Genomic DNA, 27,967 nt, shown 5'->3' on the forward strand with positions numbered 1-27,967 from the left:
CAATGAAGAGATCGAATAGTTAATTCAGGTCAAAACATTGTGCGTTTCGCTAAAGTTTAGCAGCTGAGTTGCTTTGGATACCGACTCTGATTGAACGACGGCAGAATTACGAAAAATACCTTCAACTCACTTCGTGATGAGTAGTAAAAAGCGATGGGTAGGCGATGTTGATGCAGATTGACGCTTTATAAAGTATGATCGGATTGGCGGTACCTTTTCCAATAGGGGTATTTTGACAGATCACGCGTAACTACTGTGAAACTAAATACACAATTTTTTTTCAGTATTAATTGACATAGAAAGACTTATGCCTCAACAACGTTTACAAATCGTTAGTGTGCATCGCGCGCACAGGCCAAGATTGCCCTATCAATTTTAATTTTCGTTTATTTATTTCAATTTAAAATTCAACACCTCTAAATTGATCACCCTTTAAATACGAGGAGAAGCGACTCAACGAACCGAGTCGTATGGAGCGCGATTGTGAAGGAAGCACTGGTTCAACCCGAGCTGTAATTCCTATCACGATGATAATGATGTAGTATTATTTCCTCACCTGTCACCTGTCACCTGTCACCTGTCACCTGTCGCTGCTACATACAAAATTTCACATCTAATTTCACGTGCACTCATTTCCGCTTGGATATATGAAAGAATAAGAAAACATTCATTCATAAACCTTTTGAAAGTCAAAATGATTGCTTTAAAAAAGAAATGCAAAAATAATGAACAAAAACAACCACAAAAAATACATTCAAATGCGCGTTGGCATATCAATTCATATTTTGGCCAGAAATTTGCATGTCGCTTGCGAAAAGCAATTAAAAATTTGCCGCCAGCTAGACGGTTCGCATACATATGAATATGAATTTACATACACACCTGCACTTTAAAGCTTTTCTAGCAAGCAACACAGGTGACTTATGTGCTGATTGTGAGTCCATCGAATTGTTGTTGTTAATTTCAGTGTTTGACTTAAGTGCTCAATGCTCAGCTGACATGGCGATACACACAACTAACTACACTTAGCGGATCGTTTGAACGCTTTTTGACACATGTACGAGTACATACAGACTACTGCAGCTGCAGTTGAGTAATTTTCGAAAATTTGCCAACTCTGTTGGAATTGCAGGAAGCGGAGCAATTTCAAATGTGGTTATATGTATATATGCGATTGTGTTTAGGATTTAATTTTGTATGAATTTTTAGAATTTTTACCGTCAATGAAGCACAGAAATATTTTTCCTCAGATTTTGCACAAAAGCAAGAAAAAAAATGAAAACGAAATCGCTTTTAGCTTTCAGCAAAAGGGTTCACATGTTGACTGTTTAATAGTAGGCGTTTGGTTGTAGTGCACACACAGCCGCACACACACTTGAATATAGTAGACCAGTAGATGTTCTTGCTGTTGCTCTTTTTATTTGTTGTATATAGTACGCAATCGCGCGTAATACTCACATGTCAATGACGAACCGCTTTCGCGAACGCACGAGTGAGCAACGATTTTTTCTTGGTGGGTGACTCTCGCTGTATTTTCTGTTTTTTTTTTTTGCTTCTTCCACATTTGCAATTATTTCTACTTCTAACAGTTACCGATTTTCGCATTTTTATTGCTATTGTTTGTAATTCAGCTTGTTAATAAATTTAAGTGCATTCCTATTTACATACTTTCGTTGCTGAGATGTATTACTAATCGCAAAGAGATAAAAACTTTCGCATCTCATCATTTGCAATTGGTACGACCTGCATGCTGCAGTAGGTGATGCTTTTGTTTTTTTTTTTCGTCAATTGCTCATACATACAAAAGTGTCTGTCACATTAGTAAAACTAATAAAGTCTACCTTTGCAGAAAACTCACCACTTGCAAGTATGTTGCTTATTCGAATATAAAAAAATGTCGGCCGGCTGTTAAGTCTGCAGTTTCACTTTTGTTATTGCTGATGATGCAATTTATGTGAGTAAAAAAAAAACACAACAACAATTAACACACAAATGAAAAAATAATCTGTGCATGCATAAGTGTTTATGTATGTGCAGACAAGGTTTACTTACTTGCATACACTTACATATTATTGCTTTATTGGCAAATGTATGCTCATCTATGCTTATTAGATGTCACAAAAAAGTTTTTTCTTGACATTTGTGAAGAGAAAATAAGATAAGAGTTTCATTTGTATCGATGAATGTAAATATTTTTAGCCAAATTTACGAAAAAGCGCCTTTTTTTCCCATGCCAATTCAATGGTAATTTTCAAATAAATATATATTAAATTATAAAAAATAATTAAATAAATATTAATCAGTAAATATAATAGTAAAAATAAAAAAATATGCGTAATTTTTTTGGCCATTGGAAAATTTACGAAGTAGCATTAGAAATATTTTTTTGAGCTTTAAACATTGTATGCCAAATTTACGAAAAAGCGCCTTTTTTCCCCATGGCAATTCAATGGTAATTTTCGGGGCGTAAGTGGCACGGGTAAATATTAAAAATAAAACAATTTAAAAAATATCTAAGCTTAATTTTTTTGGCCATAGAAAATGTACGAAGTAGTATTCAGAAACTTTTTTTTGCTTTTTTTGGGCCATCCTAATACTACAGTGAAATCTGTTTTGGGCGGACACCCACCCACCATCAGTCATATTTTATCCGTCCAAGAGAGGTTTCTCCTCAAAAGAGGGTAACTTCTTCCGATACATTAGATTTAGTATAGAAAAAAAGTGCGCTCAAGGAAGTTATCCGGCTAATAGAGGTGCACGTTAGGAGAAGTTATGCTATATATGGACATGCCTACACTTGATCAAAGTTAGTTAGATTAGGTAGTGCTGGCTGATTTGTAAAAATATCTCACTTAGACCTGTAGGGTCCATTGTGTTGTCAGTGCTATGTATTTGGAGTCGAATTATTAGTTTATGTACACGCCTCCGCGAGTTTTAACAAGCCGTTCAGCCTTTTGTTAGTAATATGCTTCAAGCATGAAATATATATTGATCCTAGACACATTTGTCGAGTCTTACAAAGACAGTCGAGTTTTACTCGACAGTGACTAAGTAGGTAATCCAAAATACCTCTAGCCTTCGCTTAGTTGCAAGTGTGGAATATTGCCATTTTGGCTGCGTGATGTGGGGCGAGGCAGTGTTTCGTCAGTACTCCAACAAATATTTTGCAGTCTTCTGTATAGAGTGATAAAATAAAGTTTGTAATTTTTCGAATTCCAAGTCCTTAGTATAATTTTGGCAGTTTTGTACGACGTTGAGTGTTCCCATATCGATTGCGTTTCCAGCGCTAGTTTCTCATTCAGTTCTGTTTTCAGAAAGCAGAGTGATCTTTCACTCTTCACTCAATCGCCTGAGGTCTGGATAATTGTGTGTTGTACTACTAAACCCACGTTTCGTCTCCAATTATGATGCGTTTGATGAATGTTGGGTCGGATTCAGCCCTGGAAATCATGTCTTTGGCGATATCAATGCGGCTTTTTTTTTGCATGAAATTCAGCTCTTTTGGGACCAGCTTTGCAGCAACACTACGCAAATCCAAATCATTAACTACAATGCCCTGAATGAATCCATAAGCAATGTTCAAGTCCTCTGCAGCTTACAGCTCTCTGTTGCTTAATTTGTGGTTATTGCTCAACTCTGTTTCACTTTATTGATGTTTTCATCAGTTTTCGATGTCGTCGGCCTGCAACTACGTTCGTCGTCCTTGATGGACTCACAATCATTCTGAAGCGTTTATGCCACTCGAAACAATTTCGCAACATTTCTCAGGTTTCCGCACCATTAAATCCATTTTTAATGCAAGTACAAATTCGTAGTTGCAAATTCAAATCCATTTGAAAGTTGTAAAAAACCTAAAAAATAAACAGAACTCAAATCAGTTGACTTAGAGCGTCAATTGGCGGTTGTTCCGAAAACTTTTTGATTTGCGAAGTAGCATTACGGATTTTTTTTGTTTTTGGGCCATCCTAATACTAAAGTGCATGCGTACACATATAGTCGAATTTCATATTTACCATGCATTTATCTGCTAGTTTAAAGTTGAATTTGTTTACAACCAAATTTTGCCGGCAAAAATGACAACTTCTGCCTGCATGCAATGCATTTTTTATATGCATACAGATGCATGATGTTATTGTTGCCAAACAGTTTTTGCTGCAATTAAAATTCAATTAACAGATCTTCGTAGGCCGAGATTCAATTTGTTGGCCTCATGCAGAGATTTTATTGCAGTTGTGATGGAATTGAAAGTAACTGAAACTCGTTGGCCAAACCAAAAATTGGAGGCATACTACAGTTCAGAAACATACATAAAAATATATTATATGTATGTATGTACGTTATCTACAAATAGTTTTTAAGTAGCAGTATATTTTTCACAAACAAATTTGTGAACGAAGTCTGCGAAATTACTTTTAAGCAGAAATAACGAGGAAATCGTGGTTGAGGAAAAAAAGTGAAGAAACAGATTTGGTTACAATCCTCATTTTAGCTTCATTGATGCATTCATGTCGGAGTCGGCTTAAACTGTAGGTCCCTCCATTTGTGGAACAACAACAAGGCGCATGTCACAAATATGAGGAGGAGCTGGGCCAAACATTTAATAGAAGTGTAGGCGCCAATTATTATTTTTTTTTATGTATTCAAATATCCCATAGCTGACTTGACATATTGTAATCGAATTTTCGGTGATGAGAGCGTCAGAGAGCCAACCAGACTTTATCAAAATATCTGCAGTTTTTTCGCAGAGTATTACGCGTGATAAATAAGAAATGGTATGCCCACTTACACACGAACCAGTTAACAATAATAGAGAGTGCGTGTTGAACGCCAACACAACCGGGGCAAAGTCGTCGGAGGCAGAGGCTTCTGACTGTAAAACATTTACTGCGTATGACGTCTGCTGGGTATTTTTTGTGGATGCAACTTACACAATTTCTTCAAATGCTGAATAAGCACCTCCAATTAAAAGAGCAATCAACTAATGCTCTCCCCCGTCTGCCGCTCCTACCCGCTGCCTGAGCCTCTGCAAATCAGCTGGTCATCAAAACCATAATTTTTCGCTGATTGCCACTTTAGTCATTACTTTGAGCAATGGGCTTTGTATGTATTGGTATGTATGTATGTGTATGTTCATTTATATTTTATTTCATAGCTTATTTAATTTTTATCGTCTCATATTAGCCCCGCATACACACACACACGCATTTATTTACACAGCTATGAATTCAAGAAAAACAAACCAAACAATGCTAAGAGTTGTGAGTAAAACGTTTAATGGCAAGAAAATCGCTGCTAATGTACACCCAAAATACCCGGCACATTTTTTTGATTACATTTTTAATTGCCACAAACAGCCATTAAATAACAGCATTAGCAACAAATCGCACATTGTTACATGTGCAACTGCAGCAACAAAAACAACAACAGCAGCAACACGATATTAAAATGCATTAACCCAACGATGCGTCAAAGTTATTTGAAAAATTTGCAAGACTCATTTGATTGGTGTTGTTGCAATCACATGTTGCCGGAATTTTTTTGTTCGATTTTCCCTTTTAGTTTTTGGGTTCTACTTTTATTGCTTTTGTTTTTGTTGTTGTTGTTGTTTTATTTCTTATTTTCATTTACATATATCAATTTTTGACCGATTTGTATATTTTTGGCTTGGCTAGCACGAGACACCGGGCGTGCTGCATCTTCTTCGTGAGCTGCTGACGCTGTGACGCGTTGCATTGTTGCAAATCTGCTGACAATGAGGAGACCAGCTGTCTGTTGTGACCAGATCACAATGCTGTATTACATTCGTTGTTGTATTGCGGACATGCCCTTTTCTGGGTGGGTGGGTTGGTTGTACGTTTGTATGCCATGTGAGTGGGTGGCTGGTTGTGTGCTGTCCCCCGAGGTGCAGCAAATCATCGCTTGGTCAAGTGACTTGCAGCGCACGCCCACTTTTCTTGAGAGGCATTGTTTTTGCAATTAAAATAAGCAATGCATGTGCATATGTATGTGTGTGTGTATGTATGTATGTATGTATGTATGCACTTAATTGCAATGAATAAGTAGGTAAATTATTTTTAGTCGCTATTTTTATTGTCTTTCAGGCGTGAATCATGCAACATCACATGCTGTGAAGAATTTAGAGGATTTGATTTGATTTGATTCTTTTTTAAGTGTAGCCAAATACGGAAGTAATGACTGATAAGTAAAGTATATGTATGTTTGTTAATGGGTAAGTTAAAACAAATTATGGAATCCTGCGTGCTGCATCTGTGACCCCGCTTCCCAGGTAATTAAGTCTGTTTCTTGTGTTTCTTTACAGCGTCTATAAGAATCTCTTTCTATCAGACCAATTTTTTTTATACTATATAGTAATTAAGTACAATGTCTGCTAGATAGCTTCACATTGTACTGGTGATTTAGTTCAGATAACGATCTAGCTAAGCCAAGGACTTCTCACTCCAACACCATTCCCTGTGCTTGTGTGCGGAAATTTTATGCTGCTACAATAACAATAACAACACTAACAACGCCATAGTTTCTGTATTATTTTTTGTAACATATACTAAGGTAAAAACAAATGCACTGTGTGTGTATAGGTATAGAGTTTGGGGTGATATTTTTTGGATTCAATAAATTTATTCAGTTACAAATTTTCATTTCATTTTTTTCAGCAAGTTGTTTGCCCTTAGTTAAGGAATAATCGCATGCTTTGAATGGGAACCAAAAAAAAAAACTGTTATACGGAAAGTGGACGTGATTATTGGCAAGTTCCTTTCGTTCATTAAGTAATCCGCCGCACAGACAGCCATATGTATGGAAGGATAAACGGGCGATCAGACTTGGTTGATGCAGACTTGGCAAAATCGATTAATTTCGTAATTCGGAACACTTTATAATAAAAGAATGAACAATATTCGCTGTACACAAGTTTAGTTTTCAATATTTCAAAAAGTATTATGGGTATTCAATATTATGCGTAAATGGCTCGGCTTAAACGATTTCTTCCTGCGGCTACTTTAAAACTTTCAACTTGTTCGACGCCTTCTTCCGACAACTTCGGCGACTTGATGACTTATGTTGCCACTTTTTTTCATGTATATATACATATATGGAAAGGGGCTTTCAATAATGACACCTAGTTGTTAGTAGTAACTAATTCCTAGACGGTACCTTTTTCCATGTCATCTTTGACATTCGTCAAGTAGGCAGATGTACAATTTTACACGATAGAATAAAGTGTTAGAGTTATTTTTATTTAAAAACAACATTCCGGAAACTTCGTAATTTTTTGGTGGAAATATTCGTCCAAATGAGTCGACAATTCAAAGGTTGGTGAAAAAACTTTCCATTATTCAAGAAACTGTTTCTGCGGAGGATAGAAAAAGGACTGACATGCCAAAAACCGGACTTCTGATGAGGATATTGCTGCTGTAGCGCAAATTGTTGCTGAAAATCCTCCAACATCGATATCTCGATACAAATAAAAATAAATAAATTAGCGCGTACACTTCGGTCAGGTGTTTGGCCGAGTTTCTCCTCGTACTTGTGGCAGGTGCCTTGATGTTGCTCCATAAATGGAAGGACCTACAGTTTTAGGCGGACGCCGAACGGGAAATGATTTTTTATGAGGAGCTTTTTTCATGACATAACTACACTCCGAGGTTTGGCGTTGCCTGCCGAGAGGCGACAGCTAAAAAAAAACACTTTTTCTATCATTTAGATGTTTCATGCCTATGCGCTACCGAATGGCAGTCACTTACCCATCATTCGGCTGCGGCGGCCAACAATTACGCGTACATAACAGATTGTTTGGCGAAGTTTACCTGTAGACGAGCTCATGGTGGGCTTTTAAGTGACGTAATTTTTCCAAAATAATTGTTAGCAGCCGTATTTTGAATAAAAGAGAAAACTGAAAGAATCTAAATTTTTACATCTTTTATTTTAAAACAACGTTTACTGGACTCTTTATTTCATATTTGCTAATTTTTTGGGTAACCCCATATTTCCCGAGCCTCATATTTCTTGGCCAATATGAACAATTTCAGAAACAGTGTTCACCTATTCCAGGGCTATTAATATCGCGGTGCGTCTTTTGAAATACCCTTTACACCTATCGCGATTCCGTTAGATTGCTGCAAGCAACCCTTTGTATGAATGAAGTTGTAACATCTTAATGCGCTAATGCACGTGAATATGAAACCTATACAAAATAGGTAAAAAATGTAAGGAATTTCTTTCCAAGAACAAGAATTTTCTATTCTCGGCCAGCCGTGTAAGGAATATTTTAATTGAGCACTTTTTCATACCAACACCTTAACTAATTGCTTGTCCGAAACTTAACAGAATAAAAATTTGGTAATATCTGCTCTAGCACTCGAGCAAATGGAGACGAAAGGCTAAAACCAAAAACAAAAAAAAAAAACTCCAATATTGTCGGAAATAGTGCGTTAAGAGAACTACACACATACATACTTATGTGTAATTGCTGTGACTCATTGCATTGCGTCGCGTTCTTTCACTTTTCAGCCCACTCACTCCTCGCCACAACTCAGTGAACACCCCACCCTGCCAGATGCGAAAATAGCACCGCGGATATAAACAGCAGCAACGATTGTTGCCGCGCACAAATCGCATTTTCAGACTGCCAAGCGCACTCATATGCACACACGCACACACACATACACAAAATTTGATATATTTTGGTTAATAAAAGTAAGAACAACAACAACACCAAGCACATCGTATGCATCATTGCTGGGCGCATTTACTTATTGCTTGTGACATGCCGCATGTTGACTTAGTTGGTACTTGTGCGGCACAAGTCACATGTGGCGAGTGGCCGCACTGCCGCATCACCGCATCACCGCATCGCCACGCCAACAGCAAAATCCATTAAATGTGCCGTACTGTCTGTGAGATTCGTATCATTTTGGGGAAGCGTAGCCGCACAGCAGCGTCAACAAAATCTGGGGGAAATAATGTATGCAAGTATGTACGTATGTATGCGTATGTGTGTGTATGTATGCAGTAAGAAAACAAAGTCACATTAAGGAACCGCTCACAAATCAAAGAGTTTTCATTTTTTGACGAAGCACAAATGAAACACCGCTATTTTTCTATGCCGCACTAAATTGCAATGCCCTGCTAATTTTGCGGTTGCCCTGTTGTTGCTGTTGTTGTTATTTTTGTTGTGTTGGCATATTGTGTGTTGGCTGCGTTTTGAGGAATTTAAATTAAAAAAGATTGTTGCACTTTGATAATTAATGCAGAACAAGAATGTGGCATATACACAAAAGCGAAATGCACAACCGCCAACAACAATAACTACAGCGAATCGGAAAAACAACGACATCATCCGCCAGTCGAAAGTGGCGGCAACAAAAGCAACAGCAGGCTAGCCAAAGATTCATTTACTTAGATGCAACCAGGTTCCACACGCACACACACAACTGCAAATTGATGCGTGCAAATATATACAAGTACGTATGTATGTGTGTACATGTATGCTAAAATATTGCACACTTATATACAACACATAGGTGCATGTGTGTGCAGAGGCAGCGGCTTGAGTGAATATGGCATTTAAGTGCCTTCATCACTTTGGTATTTTTGCACTTTTTCACTTTTTCGCTTTTTCGCCTTTTCGCTATTTGCCAATTGCCATTTTAACATTTAGCCATTACCATTTGCCATATATGCAACATTAACTTGGCCATTAAAATCAATATTTTCGCACTTACACACGCGCACACACACTCACACTTGCAAACGCACACCAAGGCATGAATGCAAACATGCACTCAATATGCGAATGTCCTCCTTTTGGAGCGACCATTCTAAGCAAATGTTGTTGGTGTTGTGCGCGCCTCCGCAGTACGCAGCAGTGAGCAGCACATCCTGTCTTCGGTGTATGCACTGACGACGACGTAGGTGGCTTTGCTGACAACGCTAACGACCCACCAAACTAACTAAGCAACCTTTATAAGTGAGCCAGCGAGCGATCGATCGACTAGTCAAACAGCGGAACAAGTAGACACGAACAAAAACCAAAAAAAATGTATAAAATTAAAAGGAAAATCAAAGTTTGTGTACATAGTTAGTTTGTATGTATGTGTAGTTAGTAGCCATTCCACTGGCCGGCCGGCCCACACTATTAGTTTGTTAGGCAGTCAGCTTTCTTAGTTAGAAGCGCACAAGTCATTGAACTGCCATTGCAGCACTCGCTCATGCAACACGAGTGGAACGCACCAACATTGTCGTCAATGTTGCCACAACATCATGTTGGCCGGCAAACAGACTGGTTGGTGGTGTGCAGCGGTGTGTCAGGGAGGCAGGGTGACGTATTTTGTTGGGCCGCTGCGCTGATTGGTAGTGAATTGCGGGGCATTTATGGCAATTGGATGCCAATTTATGGCGCGGAATGCATACATACATACTAATCGTTGCATTTTTAGAAGAAGAGGCCCACAGAAATAATGGCAAGGATGAGTATACACGTACATACACACGCATGCATAGTTGCGAGTGATAAAATACAAATTTAAAATAAAGCTGCAAGTCTTAAGGCACTCTGGTGGCTAGCTGAGCTAGGAAAGGCTTGAGATGGTGGCAACTTTCACTTGGAATGGAAGTGTCCACATGTATGGCTATGTGTATGCTTAGTAATGTGGAGAATGCGTCCGCGCCAAATGGACGTATGGATAGTCGCGTATAAGGGATCAAATTTAAGGTCAAGGGCATGAAATTGGAATGACGCTGTCGAACTGCATACACGATTTAGGAATGTGAAAACTCAAACTACACTCGCATATTTGTTTGTATGTTTGTTTAGCATGCTTTAATATGTGATGGATAAAATAAATTAATATGTTCTGATTCCCTTTCGCTCATCAACTCAATAGCAAACTTATACAACGACGATCACTATCCAACCACCATTAGAAACATTATGATAACGAAATACCCTAAAATCAAACTAATTTGGGTGCCGGGACACGCCAACATAAGCGGAAATGAATTCGCTGACTGCACAGCCAAACAAGCACATCAAACACCAACACTAATGACAGACAACTTCAACTTAACCGACATTAAAAAACATATAAAAAAAAATTTCGATAACAAACAGTACCATGCATGGAACTCAAATAATGACTGGTACCAAGAGGTAAACCACACATAACGGGCTTTATAAAAAAGCATAAAAATAGGGTGACCCGACTAGACGACATAAAATTCGGGCGTCTTCGTCTAGGGCATACAAAGGCTAAACATGGACATTTAATGGCCAACATTAACCCAACTACATGTACGTACAACCCGGACGTAAGATGTACCATACCACATATCCTCCTTCATTGCCCATTATACACCGCCCGCAGAAGACAAATCTTCTGCAACTCAAATACAATGACGCACCTATCTTCCCCAACCTCCGATTCAATATCTTTAATAACCAAATTCCTTAAAATAACCAACCTATACCATAGAATTTAAGACAAAATACAAAAGTACTCCATATACACAGTTTAAGCGTAAGGCCTCGACGCTATCACTTTATGTTATGTTATGTTATGTTGCTGATAAAATTTACTCTTTAAGTCAATTTTTATAAATAAATAAATAAATAAATAAAATTATACACAGTTTGTCAGGCATTGAAAATTAACTCAGTGTTTCAACTTTAGTATTCAAATATTTTATTCTTTTAAACTTGTTTTAGTATCAATTATAAGAATTTTTAAGACAATTTTGTAAATAAAATCGACAACTTATCAGAAAAATAAACATAAAATGCAACAAAAACCAATATCTCTGCATTTCATGAGAAACAACATCACGGCACTCCTTGAGTTCTCTCGTAAGAGTGTGATCGAAATCTGAGGTTTCCATATAAATAAGCGCTCTGCACGTTCGGTTATCTTAGGTTTATGGTCACTTCCACACTTTAGCTCGAGTCTACCTTCGTTTTCAACGCGATTTATGAAATTTTATATTGTCTTCCACTCTTGCCTGGCATTTTAAAAACACTATATATTTTAATTTTCGATGCATATAAAGCAAAAATCAATCATCAACTACCAAATAAAATCGTAGAGAAGTGTCTGACAGAGAATAGGTAACGGTAAAGTACCGTTCAACGCTGAATATTTGCTATAATAGGCCTCTTCCCTTCGCTGGGCTCACTTGACGAAAAATTTGCATGTGAAAGCAACAACAAAGTTATGGTCATATCTCATAAAACTGGTACAACCCACTATTTTACAAACACATGTCATTTTAGGCAGCTCTATTTCAGTGCTGCCAATATATGTTTATACCAGTTGCTTCATCTATTCGCCACTTCTAACGCTTGGCGAAAAGAAGAGGCATAATAATTAAAGAGACGAATTTTGGAAGCAGTTTCTTGACAGTAACAATGGGGAAAAGAGTTTAAGAGGTTCTGAGCGCATTCGACAGAATCAGCTGATGGGCTGGCTTCACTTGGGAACTATTTAAAAAAATTTAGCTTTTGTTAGTGATATGCGAAAAAAATCAATACAAACAATCCTAACGTCATGACAACGGTTGTATGAGCATTGACTGTGATGATTTTTCTCTTATGTCATTGCCACAAGCTAAATTTCGTGAGACTCAGGAACAAATGATGTAGAATCCCTTCCCTGATGTAGTTCCCCTCAAAAAATGTTTGTTTAACCATACCTAACAAGCAAACCTGGTAATCTATTATCCTTGACTAGGTTTGGCCAAGAACTGTGGTGGAAAACAAAATCGTGAGGGGAACTTAACGGGGGCGATTCGTCAGCCGAGTTCAGCACGATCATTTCACATGTATTCACACACTCGTCCAATCAGTCGTTTTTCGGACGGCAATGAAGTGACATTGTGTCAATTTTTTTCGTATATCACTAACATGTTCTTAGGTTTTTCGTAAACAAACCGATTCGTAACTCCTGCTACGTCAGCCCATCCGCTGAGAACCAGCTAACGGCTTAATATTGGTCACACCATTAAAAATCTTTTCGCCATATTGGATTAAAAAAGAAGCATTCCAAATATTAAAAGCTGTGGTTTTGAAACCTTTAGTTGAGTTATTGTATTTATTTTCCATGTGTAAACTCATTCTTGACAAGCTGTGTATTTTTAGAATAAATTTTGCAACACTACCAATAATTTCGAGTATTCAAGGAAAAATCAAAAATACATTTAATTGCCAAATTGCCTTTTTCACTACTATTTGAATTCTTAACAATGAAGCCGTGAAGCAATAAACAACAAATTTGAGCCGAGCCAAAATGTCAACTTGTCGCAGAAATTTTAACATAAATTAATTTAAAATGCAACTGCGTGGCGACAAAATGATTAAGTCACCATTCAAAATATACTGATTTGGATGCAAATCAACAGCAACAACAAGGTAAAGAATGAATTAAGGAGAGAAAATGAAGATTTAGAGACAAAAAGGAAAACAAACAAAAAACAAAAGAAATAAAAAATAACAAATAACAAACAAAAGAACCATAAAAGCAACAACAAAAATGCAACAACCAACCGAGAGCAACAAAGTCTGTTGCAATTTGACACCTTGTGGGCATTTAGTGTTTCCTCTGCCCACACATACGCGGCGGCAAATGGCAAACAAAACCACACAACAACATAAACAAATAAACAAACAGAACGAAGGCAGTTTGAACGGACGGGCAGGCGTGCGGAGGGCAAACGCTACCTAGAAGTACGGCGGATGTAGGGGAAGACTGGCAGTCGCACAAAGAGGCAGACATAAAGTCGTACGGCGAGACAGGCGCAAGCATATTGGCAGCCATGAGATGACAAACTAGGCAGACAAGGCAGCTAAGGCAGCCAGCACGACCTACAAAGCCAGTCCACAAGCAAACAGGTAGGCAGGCAGGCAGGCAGGCAGGCGACAAAGCGCGATGTGTCAGTTATCCGTGGAGGCGCGCAAACAGCCAACTCCCAAGTCGAATGAGCACTACGTCGCGCCAACAGACTCACTGGCTAACTTTGTGCTATAAATGGATTTAAACGTTTAGCTGCACACATAAACACACACGCGCGCACCAGTGTGCGCTTCCCAAATATGCACAAAAGCAAATAAAGTAGCACCGAGTGACCGAACCAAAAGCAAAAAATCGAAAATTAAAAATGAAATAAAAGGAAAAATGAAACGCCAAAAAATTGACAACAAGGAAACACTAATTAAATAAATGAATTTGCAACAAAAGTGGAGAAGGCGGCAGCCAGCAGATAAACGTCGGTAAGCCAACTGACATTTTGTGGCGACCCAATGGTTGGGTTGGCGTGCAGTCGGAGGCGCACTGTGAGTGTGCATTCACAAGTGGCCGAATTGCGCCAACAACCAAACCAAAAAACCAAAAGCGAAAAGTGGCGTCAAACAACCAGACAGATGCATCAGCCGCTCACCAGCGCCATAGAGGCGGACAGTAGGCAACACTTGGCGATGACGCGCACTCGCCACTCGAATGCCTTTATTGCAGGCCAACAACAGCTAATATCAACTGTGGCAGTGGCTGTTGCTGTTGTTGCATTGAAAGTTGTATCATTGATTGCGAAACTTTAATAGAAAATCTAATAAATACATTTAAAGACTGTAGGTATAATGTAAAACACGTCATCATGTGAACGTCTAAGTGTAATTTTTATTTCTTATCGTCGCTTTGTTGCCTTTCTGTTGTTGTCGTGTTGCCGTTGCCGGCGCACTTATTAAAAATCAGTTAACAACATTTTAACACCTCCTCAATTGCAATTGGCGACAGACGACCGACCACCGACGATTGTTGATTGGCGGCAAGCAGTCGGCCGTCTCAACATCCGTCCGGCCGGACAGTTAGGCCGTTGCAAAGCTTACATATTTATACCTACATATAAGTGGGGTGTGCAATTGAGTGCAATGCTGCCTATCAGTCTGCCCTTCCGGCGCAATTCACTTGTATTTAACGTGCATATGTGTGTGTCTACCTGTCTGCACGACCACTCAAAAGCCTTTCTGCTTGAATGATTAGGCGCGCAAATATATGAATGAATGAATCAAAGGTGCGTGGTAAGCACCGAGCAACAAATCAAATTCCAAATACAAAACATTCACAAAAAATCGAAAATCAATTCATTAATTTAACACCAACACTAACATCCATATCCAAAACACTAAAACAGCAACAAAGTAACAAAAAAAAAAAAATAAAACTATTGGCAAAAGTGCGTAGCCGTTGCTTGGCATTTTAAAGCTTGATATATTACTACGATTATTTTTCGTTGCTTTGTCTTATTTGATTTCATTTATTAAATCTGGTTTGTCCAAACGAAATTAAATCAAATGCATAGTGGGACGATCGGTTAGTCGGTCGAACGACTTGTTTCTCTGTGCGTACGCTTGTTGTTACACGGCAGCGCGATTTCATTGATTGATCCATTCATTCATACATTTAAAATTTTTTGAATAAACCTGCAAAGGAAGCTAATGCTAGAGGAAATAAGTTATCGCTTGGCGAACCAGTTCGCCTACAACCGAAAAAGAAATACTACTTATGTCAAATTAACAGAGTGGAGCTGTGCAGAGCCGCAGAGGATAGCATACGATGAGTACTACAAAGCAACGATAGCAGAATAGGCCAATCAAAATCAATTTTAAGGGGTAGAGTGTGGAGAGTATGAAGAGTATGGCGGGGCAAACATATTTTTTGAGCGGCGCTCGTGAAGAAGAGTACGTTGAGAAACACTTTCTATTGCAGTTTAATCAATAAACCGTTCCTATATATTTTACTATTGAATCGCACATACATACTATACATATGTGTGTGTCAATGTAGGCAATTGTATATGAATATTATTTAGGTGGCCATTCGTATTAAAGAGGAGATCATCGGTGTGACGCCATTGGGTGACGTAGCTCCGATATGAAACGTAATTGGAAAATATACATCTCGATATTATTTGTATGCAAATGCTTGCTCGGCCAAACAACCAAAAAGGGTGTGAGCGATATAGAAATATATATAAATCTGTATATACATATTTATATAATATATAATTTTCACTTAAATTTTCTCAGTTTCATCAATATTTGATGCATGACAAGTTCAAAGTCTGGCATGTTAGTAAGTAATAACAGCTGTTTGAAATAAATAGTTATCAAAACTTGTAAAATTGCAAGAACTAGTCGGACAAATAATTGTAATCATATTCAAAAAATAAAAGCCATAGATTTATTTACGATATAATAAAAAAAAATCATTTAAACGATATTTCTGTTTTGTATTATCATTTAAAGTTTTAAAGCTCTTAAAAACACCCGATATATATTATGTAAGTTATTGATGTTGTAAATTACTTTTATTTTTACTGCAGTTGTTTGCCTGTTGCAGCAGTTTTAAGTAATTTTTATTTATTTAGTTTAAAGTACTTGACTTTAAAGTACCTGAATTTTCTTTTTACTTAATATTTAAAAAGAACACAAAAGTTCTTATGGTTGAAATTAAGTAAATGTTACAAGCATTCAAAATTCTTCTGTATATATTATCACTTCGGCCTGGAGCTGGGACTGCGAGTACATCAACTACGGTGCCGATAATTTCATTTATGTGGGATTGACAGACGAACGAAGGACTTTTAGAAGTGGGCATAATAAGCAATAATATGCAAGGCATCTTTGCATTTTTAGCGAACTTAATGAAAATGGACATCACTGACCGAACTACAAGAGCTCTGAACTGATCATTAGAAAAACGGACATACATTCAAATAAGAAGCACATGACTTTACGAGCTTAGTTTTAACATAAAATTAAATAAAGTGAAGAAAGATTTTTAACAAGTGAACTCGACTTTTATTTGCACGACGGGGAATATAATCCGACATTTATATCATCTCCATATACTGGGGGAGCAGTCATGTCGTTATTTATTTATTTAATCTAACACAACAAGCACAGGTTATATTTATGTTGCAAATGTTCTGCAATACTCCAGTTGCTACGATGGTACCTTCAACTTCTTTGACTTGCATTCGTATTTCCAGAGCGAGTATTGGAAATCGTAGTTTCCAAATGTCGTTCAATACAATTGAGTGCCGTTATTTTAGACCCATTGTACAATGATGCGGCTCGAGTTTCTACCTTTAACAAGAGAGCCACTATCTACTGATTGCAAGCGTAACAACTGTCGTCAAGTGCCAGCCATTTCCAGATTCGCCTGCCTCAAATTTGCTAAACATTCGCGAGTTTCTTAATATAAGTGCGTCATGTGACGATCCCGGCCAACTGGCCACAATATCCATGATGCTCAATTTGATGTCACAGAGTGATTATATATTAATTTAAAAGTAGGTTTTTCGATTCTGGAACAATTCTGCATCATCACCTTATAAACTTTCAAATATTTCAAGAAATCGTTAGGCACCAAAATTAACAATTTTATTGCACTGACCCGGAGAAACCATTTGACCATTTGTGGACGCTTATCACAAACAGAATCCTTCTCCTCGGTTGCGCCAAACACCCATTTAAGCGAGTAAACGCCAATTATTTACTCATTTAAGGGGGGAAACCGGTTTAGATCGATCAAAAAATCGATTTTTTATTGCATAAATCGTTAGTATAACTACTCAAGAATATGTGGTAAAAATTTTTGAGCGAAATTCGCATTATTCCCGATTCTTTGAGCACATAAGTGACTGCCCGTCGGTTCCGCACCGTAGCGAGTGTTAGTTAGAACGACGTTTTTCTCGAAACTACTTTTTTCAACTGGTGGGCATTCTAGCTTAAAAATTTATCGACCAATCGTTCTAAAATTTGTCGGGATTTTTTCTTTATTCAATTTTAATTTATATGAACCTAATTCTGGGATTATATTATTATTTAAAATATGGTTTTTTAAGCAAAATAGATGAAAAAATAAGGTATAAAAAAGCTACTTTGTGTTCAAGCGCCTCAAAAGCATGCAATTTTCAATATTTTTTAACACAATTAGGTTCATATTCTTAGGAAATTTGTTGTTAATAAAAAAAAATTGCTGTTTATTTCAGAGAAAAATTGCAACTTCAGGAATTCCCACCAGCAAGACACTCGGATGGCGATCGTCCATGGACAGCACGCTCTAACGCCCCTATCTCCCGCGGAAATAGCTTCAAAAAAATTTAAAAGTGTACCTAAAAATATAAATAAAATATCCTCTAAACTTAAACAATTTCTGATTATTCCTTCTTTGTTTAAAAAATTTTCGAAAAACAGCAAAGTTTTGGCCACCTAAACCGGTTTCCCCCCTTAAGGAGACAGAATCTTCACAGGCGTGCAGTTTGCAGCAGCTAACAGTTGTGGAAACTTTGCTTTTTATAAAAATACTTCTGAATTTGCCTCTGATTTTCCATTTCCACGTGTATTTTAATAAAACATCTGACCTTTTTTCATCCTCTTCGAGGATACTTATTAAAAGGTTAAATCCATAAATCGCTAAAAAATTAAATTTTAGAAAGCTATCTGGAAGCTCAAGTCATCAGAAAGTGCAGAAAAACTTGGCCAGACCCGGGTGCCCAGGGTTAAACAAAATCTACAGCGAAGGGCCACAGCGTAATGATACATTCGAAAATTGAAAATTTCGGCGCTGCCTCACTACATTTATCAAAATTTTGTGTTACACATCACTTGCATCATTAGAATCCATTAAAAAAAAAAAAAAACAATTGTCACTGTCAAAACAGCTGATTTGAGAATACAAATTTGCAATTGATAATATTTAATTCCAACATAAGTGGGCTGCAGTGGCCATTTAAGTGAAGATTAAATCGAAATCATTTTTCACTTAATTTGCTGTCGTGAAACCGGCCGAAAGAGATTACAAATTTCTATTAAACACTAATTGTTCCCAACTCGGTGCAATTACCAGATCAACTCAATAAACGTAATATAGACAAACAGATATTGGTACACACTCGTACACACTAACAAACGCACACACGGATAGATCATACAACAAGGCGCATATCAATGATTTCTTCGAACTCCAACGATTGAGAACTGCTGAGTGACAGCTGCTCTAATTGCACTCATGGTTTGTACGAGTAATTTGTATGAGGGGTATACGAGTATATCATATCTGTATATATGTAAATACTCATGTACATATATCTCGTTTTAGTGATCCGTCAGTGATCCGCCAGCCAACCGCACCTCGTTAAAAGCGCCAAAAGGCAAGTAAATTGCTAGCGAAAACTAAATACAAATGTAACCAAAGAACGCATGAAATGTGCACATGTAAGTGCGTCCACGTGATCGCAATTCAATTCCAACACAGCTCAGATGATGCAGCCGCGCTGCTTCGGGTTTTCTCAGGTTTTAGCTCGAGTTTTCACAGGAAGCGCATAATTTTGTTGGAGATAAACCTTCGCACACATTAAAAGGTATGTAAGTAAGTATAAACAAACACACAGAAATCTGCTCGAAAAGCGGCTTAAGTATACAACTAATCTATGCACACACACACATACATACCACACACCTATGCGCATACCTTCATTTGAACATCTTTCACAGCAGCATTAAATCAAAAACCCAAAACAAAAGAATTCTTCTATGTGAAAGAAAAATGGGAGAAGAATGGAATTACAGATGTGCATACGAATATATGGTAGAGAGCGTGTGGAGCTCATGGAAAGCTTAAAGATAATAGTAAATAGACAAATTGGCACCATTGAATAAATGAAGTATAAAAAAATGCAGTAAAAACATCACAAGGAATGTAGATGAAATGGAGAATGAAAAAAACCCATATATGTAGGTAAGTATTTTATGGTGCTTGTGCGCGGCTAACAACTATTATGTATACATACATATGTACACGTACAACAACGCAATCGCCACACAATGCAGTTATAATAAAGTCTTGAAGGAATGCACACATCCACGCTTATACTCGTACGCACCAAAAGGCGTCTGCGTGAATGTAAAAAAGTGACTATGCGCGCTGTCGTGAAAGATACTTAAATACCCATTTAATTGCCCAGCCGGTGGAGCTATGCGGCATCTAATCTCCACATACCCGAGTACAAGTGTTGGTCAAGACATCGAAGATAATGTCCTAATGGCGCAGAATGCACATCGGAGACAGTATGGCTACATATGCGCGCTGCCCCACGGAAATGAAATTAATAAGAAATTAAATTATATTTCAAAGCGCCCGCAGTAGTGCCTTAAAAAATGCCTATCCATGAAAGCCAACACCAAAAAAGTTGCTTTGTCTGTTGCCTACTATTGAGCCGGCATGCGCTAGCCATCCTGTCATGCTGACGTCTAACTGTCTGTCAAGTACGACACTAGCAACAATAACAACAGCAAATATAGCTGCACACCAATCGTAGGTATGTTAATGGACCTGAAGCAACTCAGTTAAATAAGAGTGCTTTGTTAGTTCGACTTCTCGCTGAGCACGCAGCAATGCGCTAGGGAATTCCCAATTTTCCGCTTTGTTAATGCCACACAAACGCCAATGCTTTGTGCTGAGCTGGTGTGACCTGGCGTTAACACAGGTCATCAGGTTTGTATGTACGCAGAGGCATTGGAAGAGCGTTTTGTCAATGAAACTACAACAAACATACAGATTTTTGTGGAAATTAATACAGGGCGTTTCTATATACCATATACATACATGTATTCTGTGTAAGGGTATGTAGCTCGAAAATTCTCAGATAATTGGTACGTTAGCATCTGTGGATAAACATCGGTATGACAGCAATAATTCGCGTGAAACAAAAATACTACGCATGGAAGACGTTTGATTATCTATGTACCTTCGGGGTATGACCATCCATATGCGACTAGTTTGTTGTAAAGGCGTTTTGACTTAATGGTAAAACTTTACGACTTCGATTGATTTGGGAAAAACCGAGATGATTCATGTCGCTCATATGTTACCGCTAGAAGGACAAGGTTGACACAGGCAATTTTTTCTTTCATTTTTGAGTGACGTACTGACGCTGTTAATGCACCGAATCGATAGTATTTGGAACTGACACTGAGTTTATGGAGAAAATTTTGAAATTAACATGAAAAAATTAAATAGGTATGAGTAGTCAACATTTTACACCAGTTTTTAACTGTTTGTGAATTTTTAACTCAATTTTATCATGCAAAATTGCATTTTTAAGACAGATTAGCGACTGCATGGGGTTGTGCTTATCCAACGTTCGTTTGGTATTCGGCAGGGTTGGGCATTTTGCACTGACACAAATTTTTTGGTTTTCAGGGTTTCATTATCACTAAATCTTCAAATCACTAATTCTGTTATTGCATTGATTATTTAGTGCGCTATGGCCAACCCTGGTATTTGGTCCCACTATGCATATGAAACATAAAATTTTCGATCATTTTTTCTAATGGCGTTCCAGCTCGGCAACTACAAACTATAAACCACGGAACTATAGAGTTCTTTATTTATAGACCCATTGCAAGGCGCACATCACAAATTGTGTCAAAAACTTCAGCCGTTTACATACGGTCACTCACAACTGACACAGGTACGATTTTTTTGTAAAGTTGATCTATATTTCATAATAATTTGCGAAAATGGAAAAACCGAGTATGCAATGGAAAAACCGAGTATGCAGATATTTTATTTATTTTGTTTTATTTCATTTCTTAACATAAATACAAAAACGTGTCCACTTATTTTATTCTAATGCAAAAAAACCCAACAAAGAATTCCATGTTGAACAGATTTTTCATCCTTGAGAGAATTCACGCCGCAGCTTAGTTTCAACAAACGAAATTGTATTTTTATTATGCGAGAGTTTGTACAGTGAATTTGACGTGAAGCAATCAATACTAAATTTTATGTATGCTTGTTTTTTTTTTAACCATGGGACCGCTTCAGTTAGCTTGGAGCGTTTCAAAAAAGGAATGTCCTATCGTAAAATAACTGAAATTGTACATTTAAGTTCGTCAACCGTTAAGCACATTGTCCAACGCTATGTGCAGGAAACTCGTATGGTAAATAAGGGACGACAAGCCACAAATAAAACTTTCACAGAGCAAGAGAGTCAAGGGTTAGTGCGACATGTGAAGAAAAATCCAGCAAACAGTGTTCCAAAGTTAACAGAAAGGACCAAAAAGAATTTAGGTAAGACTTGCCCTCCAGAAACTGTTCGAAAAGTAATGAGGGAAGCAAATTTAAATGGTAGAATAGCCCGTAATAAACCTTTCATAAGTGCCAGGAATAGAAGTAAGTCAGCTTGTGCGTGGCCATCTAAATAAGACCACCGTACTTTTTGCAGACTAGGTAAAAAGGAACTTATTTGGACCAGATGGCAGACCTTTTATACGACGCAAGGCCAATACGGAGCTTACACTAGAAAATTTGCGAGCTACAATAAAACACAGCGGCAAAGGCAAAGTTATGGTTTTGGCAAGCATGTCATCAAATGGAGTTGGAAATGGGAACTTTATCGAAGAGACAATGACCAAATATGCTTGTTTATTGGCAAAAATCGTAAATTTCTATGAAAATTTCCCGTGTAGCAACCGCACAAATTGACAGCCTAAAGCAATATTGGCCAATATTTTTTCGAAAATTAAGAAGAAGTCGTCGTGCCGCCAAAAGGGCTGCTGGAAAGTCCGGCAGGAAGTCATTTCAATGAAATTGTTTAATAGCAAAATTTATTAATCTCAGCAAAAAAAAAAAAAAATCATTGGAAAATATAGTCATTTATAGCCGACTTATAGCCAACTTTACTTTACTTAACTGACAGAAAGTATAGACTAGAGTCAGATCAGATGATAGGGGTCAGCATATTTATACTGACGACTCAAAGATGGGTAATGGATCGGGAGTGCACCTGGAACAATTATTCTTAAATTGCCCCTTTGGACTTCCAAACCGGGGTAGCGTCTTCAAAGCTGATATCTACGCTGTAGACAAAGCAGCAAAAACGATAAGATTTATCTCCGACAAAGCTTACCATTTTTGTTGGTACTCAATCAGCGATGAAGACACTGGCCGCAGCGTGCATCAGTTCAAGATGTGTGTTAAAGAATGCAAGAGACCGCTCTCGCTTGTTGGGTCCCCGGCCACTCTGGAGCGGATGAGTGTGCAAGAAAGGAGCTTCAGCGAGTGGTAGGGGACATAAGAATTTCTTTAAACGAACTGATTGACTTGAGCGTAATCGCGGAAACCAATAGAAGGTTGTTTGGCTCTGGCCCAAACTGAATCTTAAAAGGACAAAATGCCTGCCTGGATTCAACAGATCAACTACCAGCGTCCTCACTGGTGTGATAACGGGTCACTGCACCATTGGCACCCTAGCCAGTTGAATGGAAGACCCTCATAATGACTTCTGCAGGAGTTTTGGAGATGAAGAAGAAAATGAGTCGGTACAACACCTCCTCTGTGATATCCTGAATTTCAAAAAAGTCGTGCTAAATATCTTGACGATTATTTCTTTGAAGATCTGGAAATTAGCACTTCTTAAAAAGAGCTAAGTGGTTTAAGCAACTTAGGTAGGGGATGGAAATCAAATGCAGGTATCACAATGAGCCTTAGGGCCACCGAGACAAGCAACTGGCAACCAAATCTAACCATAACCAAATTCAATTTCCCAAGGCTATATGAACCGCCCAGTATATCTGAGCTTAGTTCAGCTGGTGTTTAAAGTTTTTCCAAAAAGTGGCTTTAAGAATTTTAAAATTGGTTTATATCTTGCGCTACTTTATCCATATCTTTGACTGGCTTACAATCCACCCACAGTCAACCTTAAATTCCTAAATAATCTTTTATAAATTCCTAAATAATATTTTATTTATAGTATTGAATAGTTCACTTACCAACTGGTCTGTTATTTCTACGTGTGCCCTCCGATTCATCTACCAAAAGTGGCGTATGCCGCCGGCCGCTAACCGACGATGGCGCTGTGCAAATCAAGATGGCAAATATGATGAATTTGGAGAGGAGATTGAACAGCGTTGTGGAGCTTGCCGCTCTCGTTGCTGCTGCAGATAATGACAGTGTTCGTCGCGCTGATTTTCCTGTAACTGCCGTTGCGGCTGCCGGTGATGTGAATAATGCTGCGCAAGACGTTCTGACAGAAGATGTGGATGCTTTTGTCGTCTTTCTTGATTTTAGCATATCTGCAGGTGTGTCTATCGCGGAGCTGCACTCCGCGCTCGTTGCGCTGGTTGCATTGCATGTGTAATAGTTGGTTGACGTCGACGAGTTCGTCGTTTTTGTACTGCTAATGATGGCCATTTTATGTGGTTCGTTTCTTACTTTACTCTTATTTTATTAGTAATATAATAAATATTAGTATTTTATACTAGTTTTGCTTTACTTGTCGCTGCCACTATTTTCCAGCTAAATTTTATTATTTTACACTTAATTTCTTTATGGCTGCTATTGCTGCGCGGCAATTGTGTAGATTGCACTTTTTCTCTTAACACTTTGCACTTCACTTATTTATATTTTTTGCTTTTTGAACGTTGAAAATTAATTGCTCTTGAAATCTATGCACACACACTCGTATGGATATATGAAAATTAATTATTGAAAATTATGTATTCGTCGGTTAAAACACTCGTTTAACCTGTGACTGTCAAAGAACGTTTTTTTTGTACTCTTTCACCGTTGATTTCACGCCTTTCGGTGTACGAAGTATGCAGAAGATCCACGCTTCTTGGCGATATACAAGTAATATCCGCAAACTAAATAAGAAATACAAAAAAAAAAAATGAAATTGTGCTGTTATAGTGATGACAAACAAACACGCTCGCGTTCTGACACTGACTAACTGACTGAGTGAGTGACTCTGCGACACACTTTGTTGCGTATCGCGCGCGGATGGCAAGCAGGTTGTTTGCTTTGTCGATGCTTTGTTTTTTGTTGTTATTTTTGTTGGTATGTTGGTTGTTCGGTCGTTCGATAGGTGGATGGGTGGTTAGTGTGAAAAGCGTACACTTAGATTAGATAACACTTCTGCCAAATAATTTAATTATTAAATTTCTGTTATTACTTTTCGCTATGCGCTTTTGCTGGCACTCAGCGTTGCCCACTGGCGGTGTTGTCTGGCGTGCTTTGTGGCGGATTGACTCACTGTCAGCTGCTTAGCGCCTTCAGTTTATCAATGAAATATTACTAGAACCAGGTAGTCGTTAATTTAGGACCTTTACGCCGCCTTTCCGTCGATGGTGTGGGTTTTTCCGTTTCCTATAGTTTAAGTGGATGGCTATTCACTGTAATCGATTTGGTGCAGTAATAGGGTTTTAGTAACACACACATACAAATGTGCGTCTGAATTTTAGTATATTTAGTGGAGTGTTTTTTGCCGAGTGTTTTTCCGCCTATCTTTATTTTTTGCTTCCTTTTCAGCGATATGCCGTCGCTATTTCGGCGTTTTGTAAATGAAATGAAATTTGCGTTTTGCCGCTTTTTTCTCCCTCGCGCTTTCGTTCACACAATTTTCTGATTTACACAGTTTATTTTTAAATATTCTCTTTAATTAAGCACTGCTGTTCTTATGCTTGTTTAGTCGTTCGAATATCTTACACTTTGGCAAAAGCAAACGCAAAATAAAAAAACAAATTATCAGAAAATTATTCAATTAATGCTGGAAGTGGAAGCTCTCAAATACACGGAAGTCAATATTCATAGCCTAACAGTGACCCTAAAGCCTTGGGCTGGAGGCGGCGGTTGGCATACAAAACATGACCGTTGTTTTTGTATTGTTGCACTGGGCTGCGCGGCATGCATTTGATAGCTACAGCTCGCTAAAATACCTGCCTAATTTTAATAATTTTTTTTTTTTTAATTTTTGCGCTCGTCTAAGTGTTTTTTTACTCAAACCCTCGACTGATAACTTATGGAGTTACGCGTTCATTATTCAAAAATATCCATATTCGTCTCACGGCTATCTGATAACAGTTTACACTTCACTTTTATTTATCCGCATGCAAAAAATCCGCGTTGCTCGCGAAACATTTGAAAAACCTGCGCCAAGATATTTGACTTTCATGCAAAATAATGCAGCGCATAACTTTTCGACTTAATAACGTATGCACGGACCACAATCGAATCGATTGGTTTCTTTTGATATTGTATCGCGTTTTGTTCGTCGTGTGCTCCTTTGCGAACGTTTCGGAAAATAATGTCCGCACACGGGATCGGTCGTTGAATAAATAAACCCCTCAGCGAGCGCGCTCATATGAAAAACTCTTTTTTTTCATGTAGTCGTTATAGTTGTTGTTGCCGTTGCCGTTGCCTTTGCTGTTGCTATTGCCGCTGCTGCTTGAGTTGGTTGTCTGTCGGCTACTTGTTTGGTCGCTTACGCGGTCGATCGGTCGGTGTCTGCCCACTCTGCTCGAAAGCGAGCAAGATATTAAGATACTACGAGAGTTCATATAATACACACACACAAACACAGATACAGAGGGAGACACGATGTTGCGTTGTGTCTGCGTCTGCTATTCTACGCTGCTCTGTTCGGCTCTACTTGCCGTCGAATTGAGTTCCCTATGCTAGTAGTAAATTAAAGCACTCTGTACGCAAGCCCCACAACAACGTTGCCGTTTTGGCCGTAGTCAATAATTTTGTTGGCGCAGTTGTGCAGTTGATGTTGGCATTGGTCGTTTCGGAGTTCGTCCGGTATGGTTTAGTTCGGTTTGTCTCGTTTCGAGAGCGCGTTTTTGCGTTTGCTCATTCGATGCATAAATGTTTGATGTTATTGCGCAGCTCAGTGCTGCTACTGCATAACTACTTCCTATGCTGGCGGTTGACGTTGACGGTGGCATCTGAGTTAGCATCGACTTCGACTGCGACGGCGACAGCTTTGGTCGTCAACTACAATATGATCGCAATGTTGGAACAGTTCACCACGAATGCCGTAGATAAACGAAGAATTTGTTGCTCGTACTGCTTGAGCTGGCTGTGCTCGCGCTCCCGTTTACGTTCGCGTTTGTCATCGCATAATACAACAAGCCCACAAGCAATTGTAACGAATGAGAAACCAGACACGATCCAATAATAAATGCTAGGAGTAGTGTTGCCAACGAGATCATTTTTAAACATTGCGGTCAACATACAAATGCAAGTAGTTGCATGCATTCACTGAGCAGAGACGCGTTGAAGAATTTCATATTGAGTTTTTGAATGCATTTCCAGTAATACATAAAATCCACTAACAATTTTTGAAAATTAGATTTAAAAAATGTTTAGACAAAACAAAAATATCAGTGAAATTTGTTTTTATTAGCTTGCAAATATAATTTGCATCTTAATTTTTGTATATTTCGAGTTTATAAAAAATGTCAAGCATTTGGCTACTTTACTTTAGCCCAAGCGTTGGGCTCTACTTTATACCACCTTTTCGAGCATAACCGGAGGTTATGAATTTTGGCTTCCAAGTCGTCAATCCTAGTTGTTTTATCAATTAGTCATTTGGGTGTGGTCTGAAGCATACCACAGAAATTAGTCGAAATTAGTCGAATCAAATAACCTATAAGACTAATGCAAAGACTGATTTCTGAGATATTAGGCCAATAAAAGTTCGTCCCAAATGAGCAATGTATGTATGACGTGTCGTAGTATGTTGCACGAAATATTTATCAATAAACATAATCGCTAAATATTCAGCTGATTTTCAACGCATTTACCGAACGTACGTAGCAGATGATAGTGCATTTCTTCATCGCCGAATTTTATTTGGATGTAGACCCAGACTTCTCCTCAAAATTTTCCATATATAGTACATTTCTACAGCGATAATAGCTTCTTCGGTGCACTCAACCTGAGTTCGTTTTGAATGTAGATATAAATCAATCCATCGTTTTGAATATGAACGAATATAAACTGCTAAGATGGACAACTATGCGCATTGTAAAGTGGAAGAATTTCTGCGTAAGTTGCCACAATATGTAAACATTTACTTTGCATGGTAATTTCCCGGGTATACTTTACAGAAA

At 38.1% G+C, this 27,967-nt stretch overlaps 1 protein-coding gene across 6 annotated transcripts in view; it reads right to left on the bottom strand.

Annotated features, from left to right (window-relative positions):
* The window catches only part of LOC129236929 (dorsal-ventral patterning protein Sog), a 155,113-nt gene that overhangs the window by 77,859 nt on the left and 49,287 nt on the right, over nucleotides 1–27,967 (bottom strand). The window contains exons 1-2 of one of the 6 annotated variants that reach the window (XM_054871238.1): nucleotides 26,073–26,216; nucleotides 23,843–24,715 (exon numbers count right to left, since the gene is read on the bottom strand). In XM_054871238.1, the coding sequence (XP_054727213.1) occupies nucleotides 23,843–24,263 (421 nt within the window). In that variant the 5' untranslated portion in view covers nucleotides 24,264–24,715; nucleotides 26,073–26,216. Of the gene's footprint in view, nucleotides 1–23,842; nucleotides 26,217–27,967 lie in introns of those variants that run through there. The other 5 variants (XM_054871235.1, XM_054871237.1, XM_054871233.1 and 2 more) reach the window with 5 other exon arrangements.

This window comes from Anastrepha obliqua, chromosome 2, assembly GCF_027943255.1.
Source record: "Anastrepha obliqua isolate idAnaObli1 chromosome 2, idAnaObli1_1.0, whole genome shotgun sequence".
NCBI classification, from domain to species: Eukaryota; Metazoa; Arthropoda; class Insecta; order Diptera; family Tephritidae; genus Anastrepha; species Anastrepha obliqua.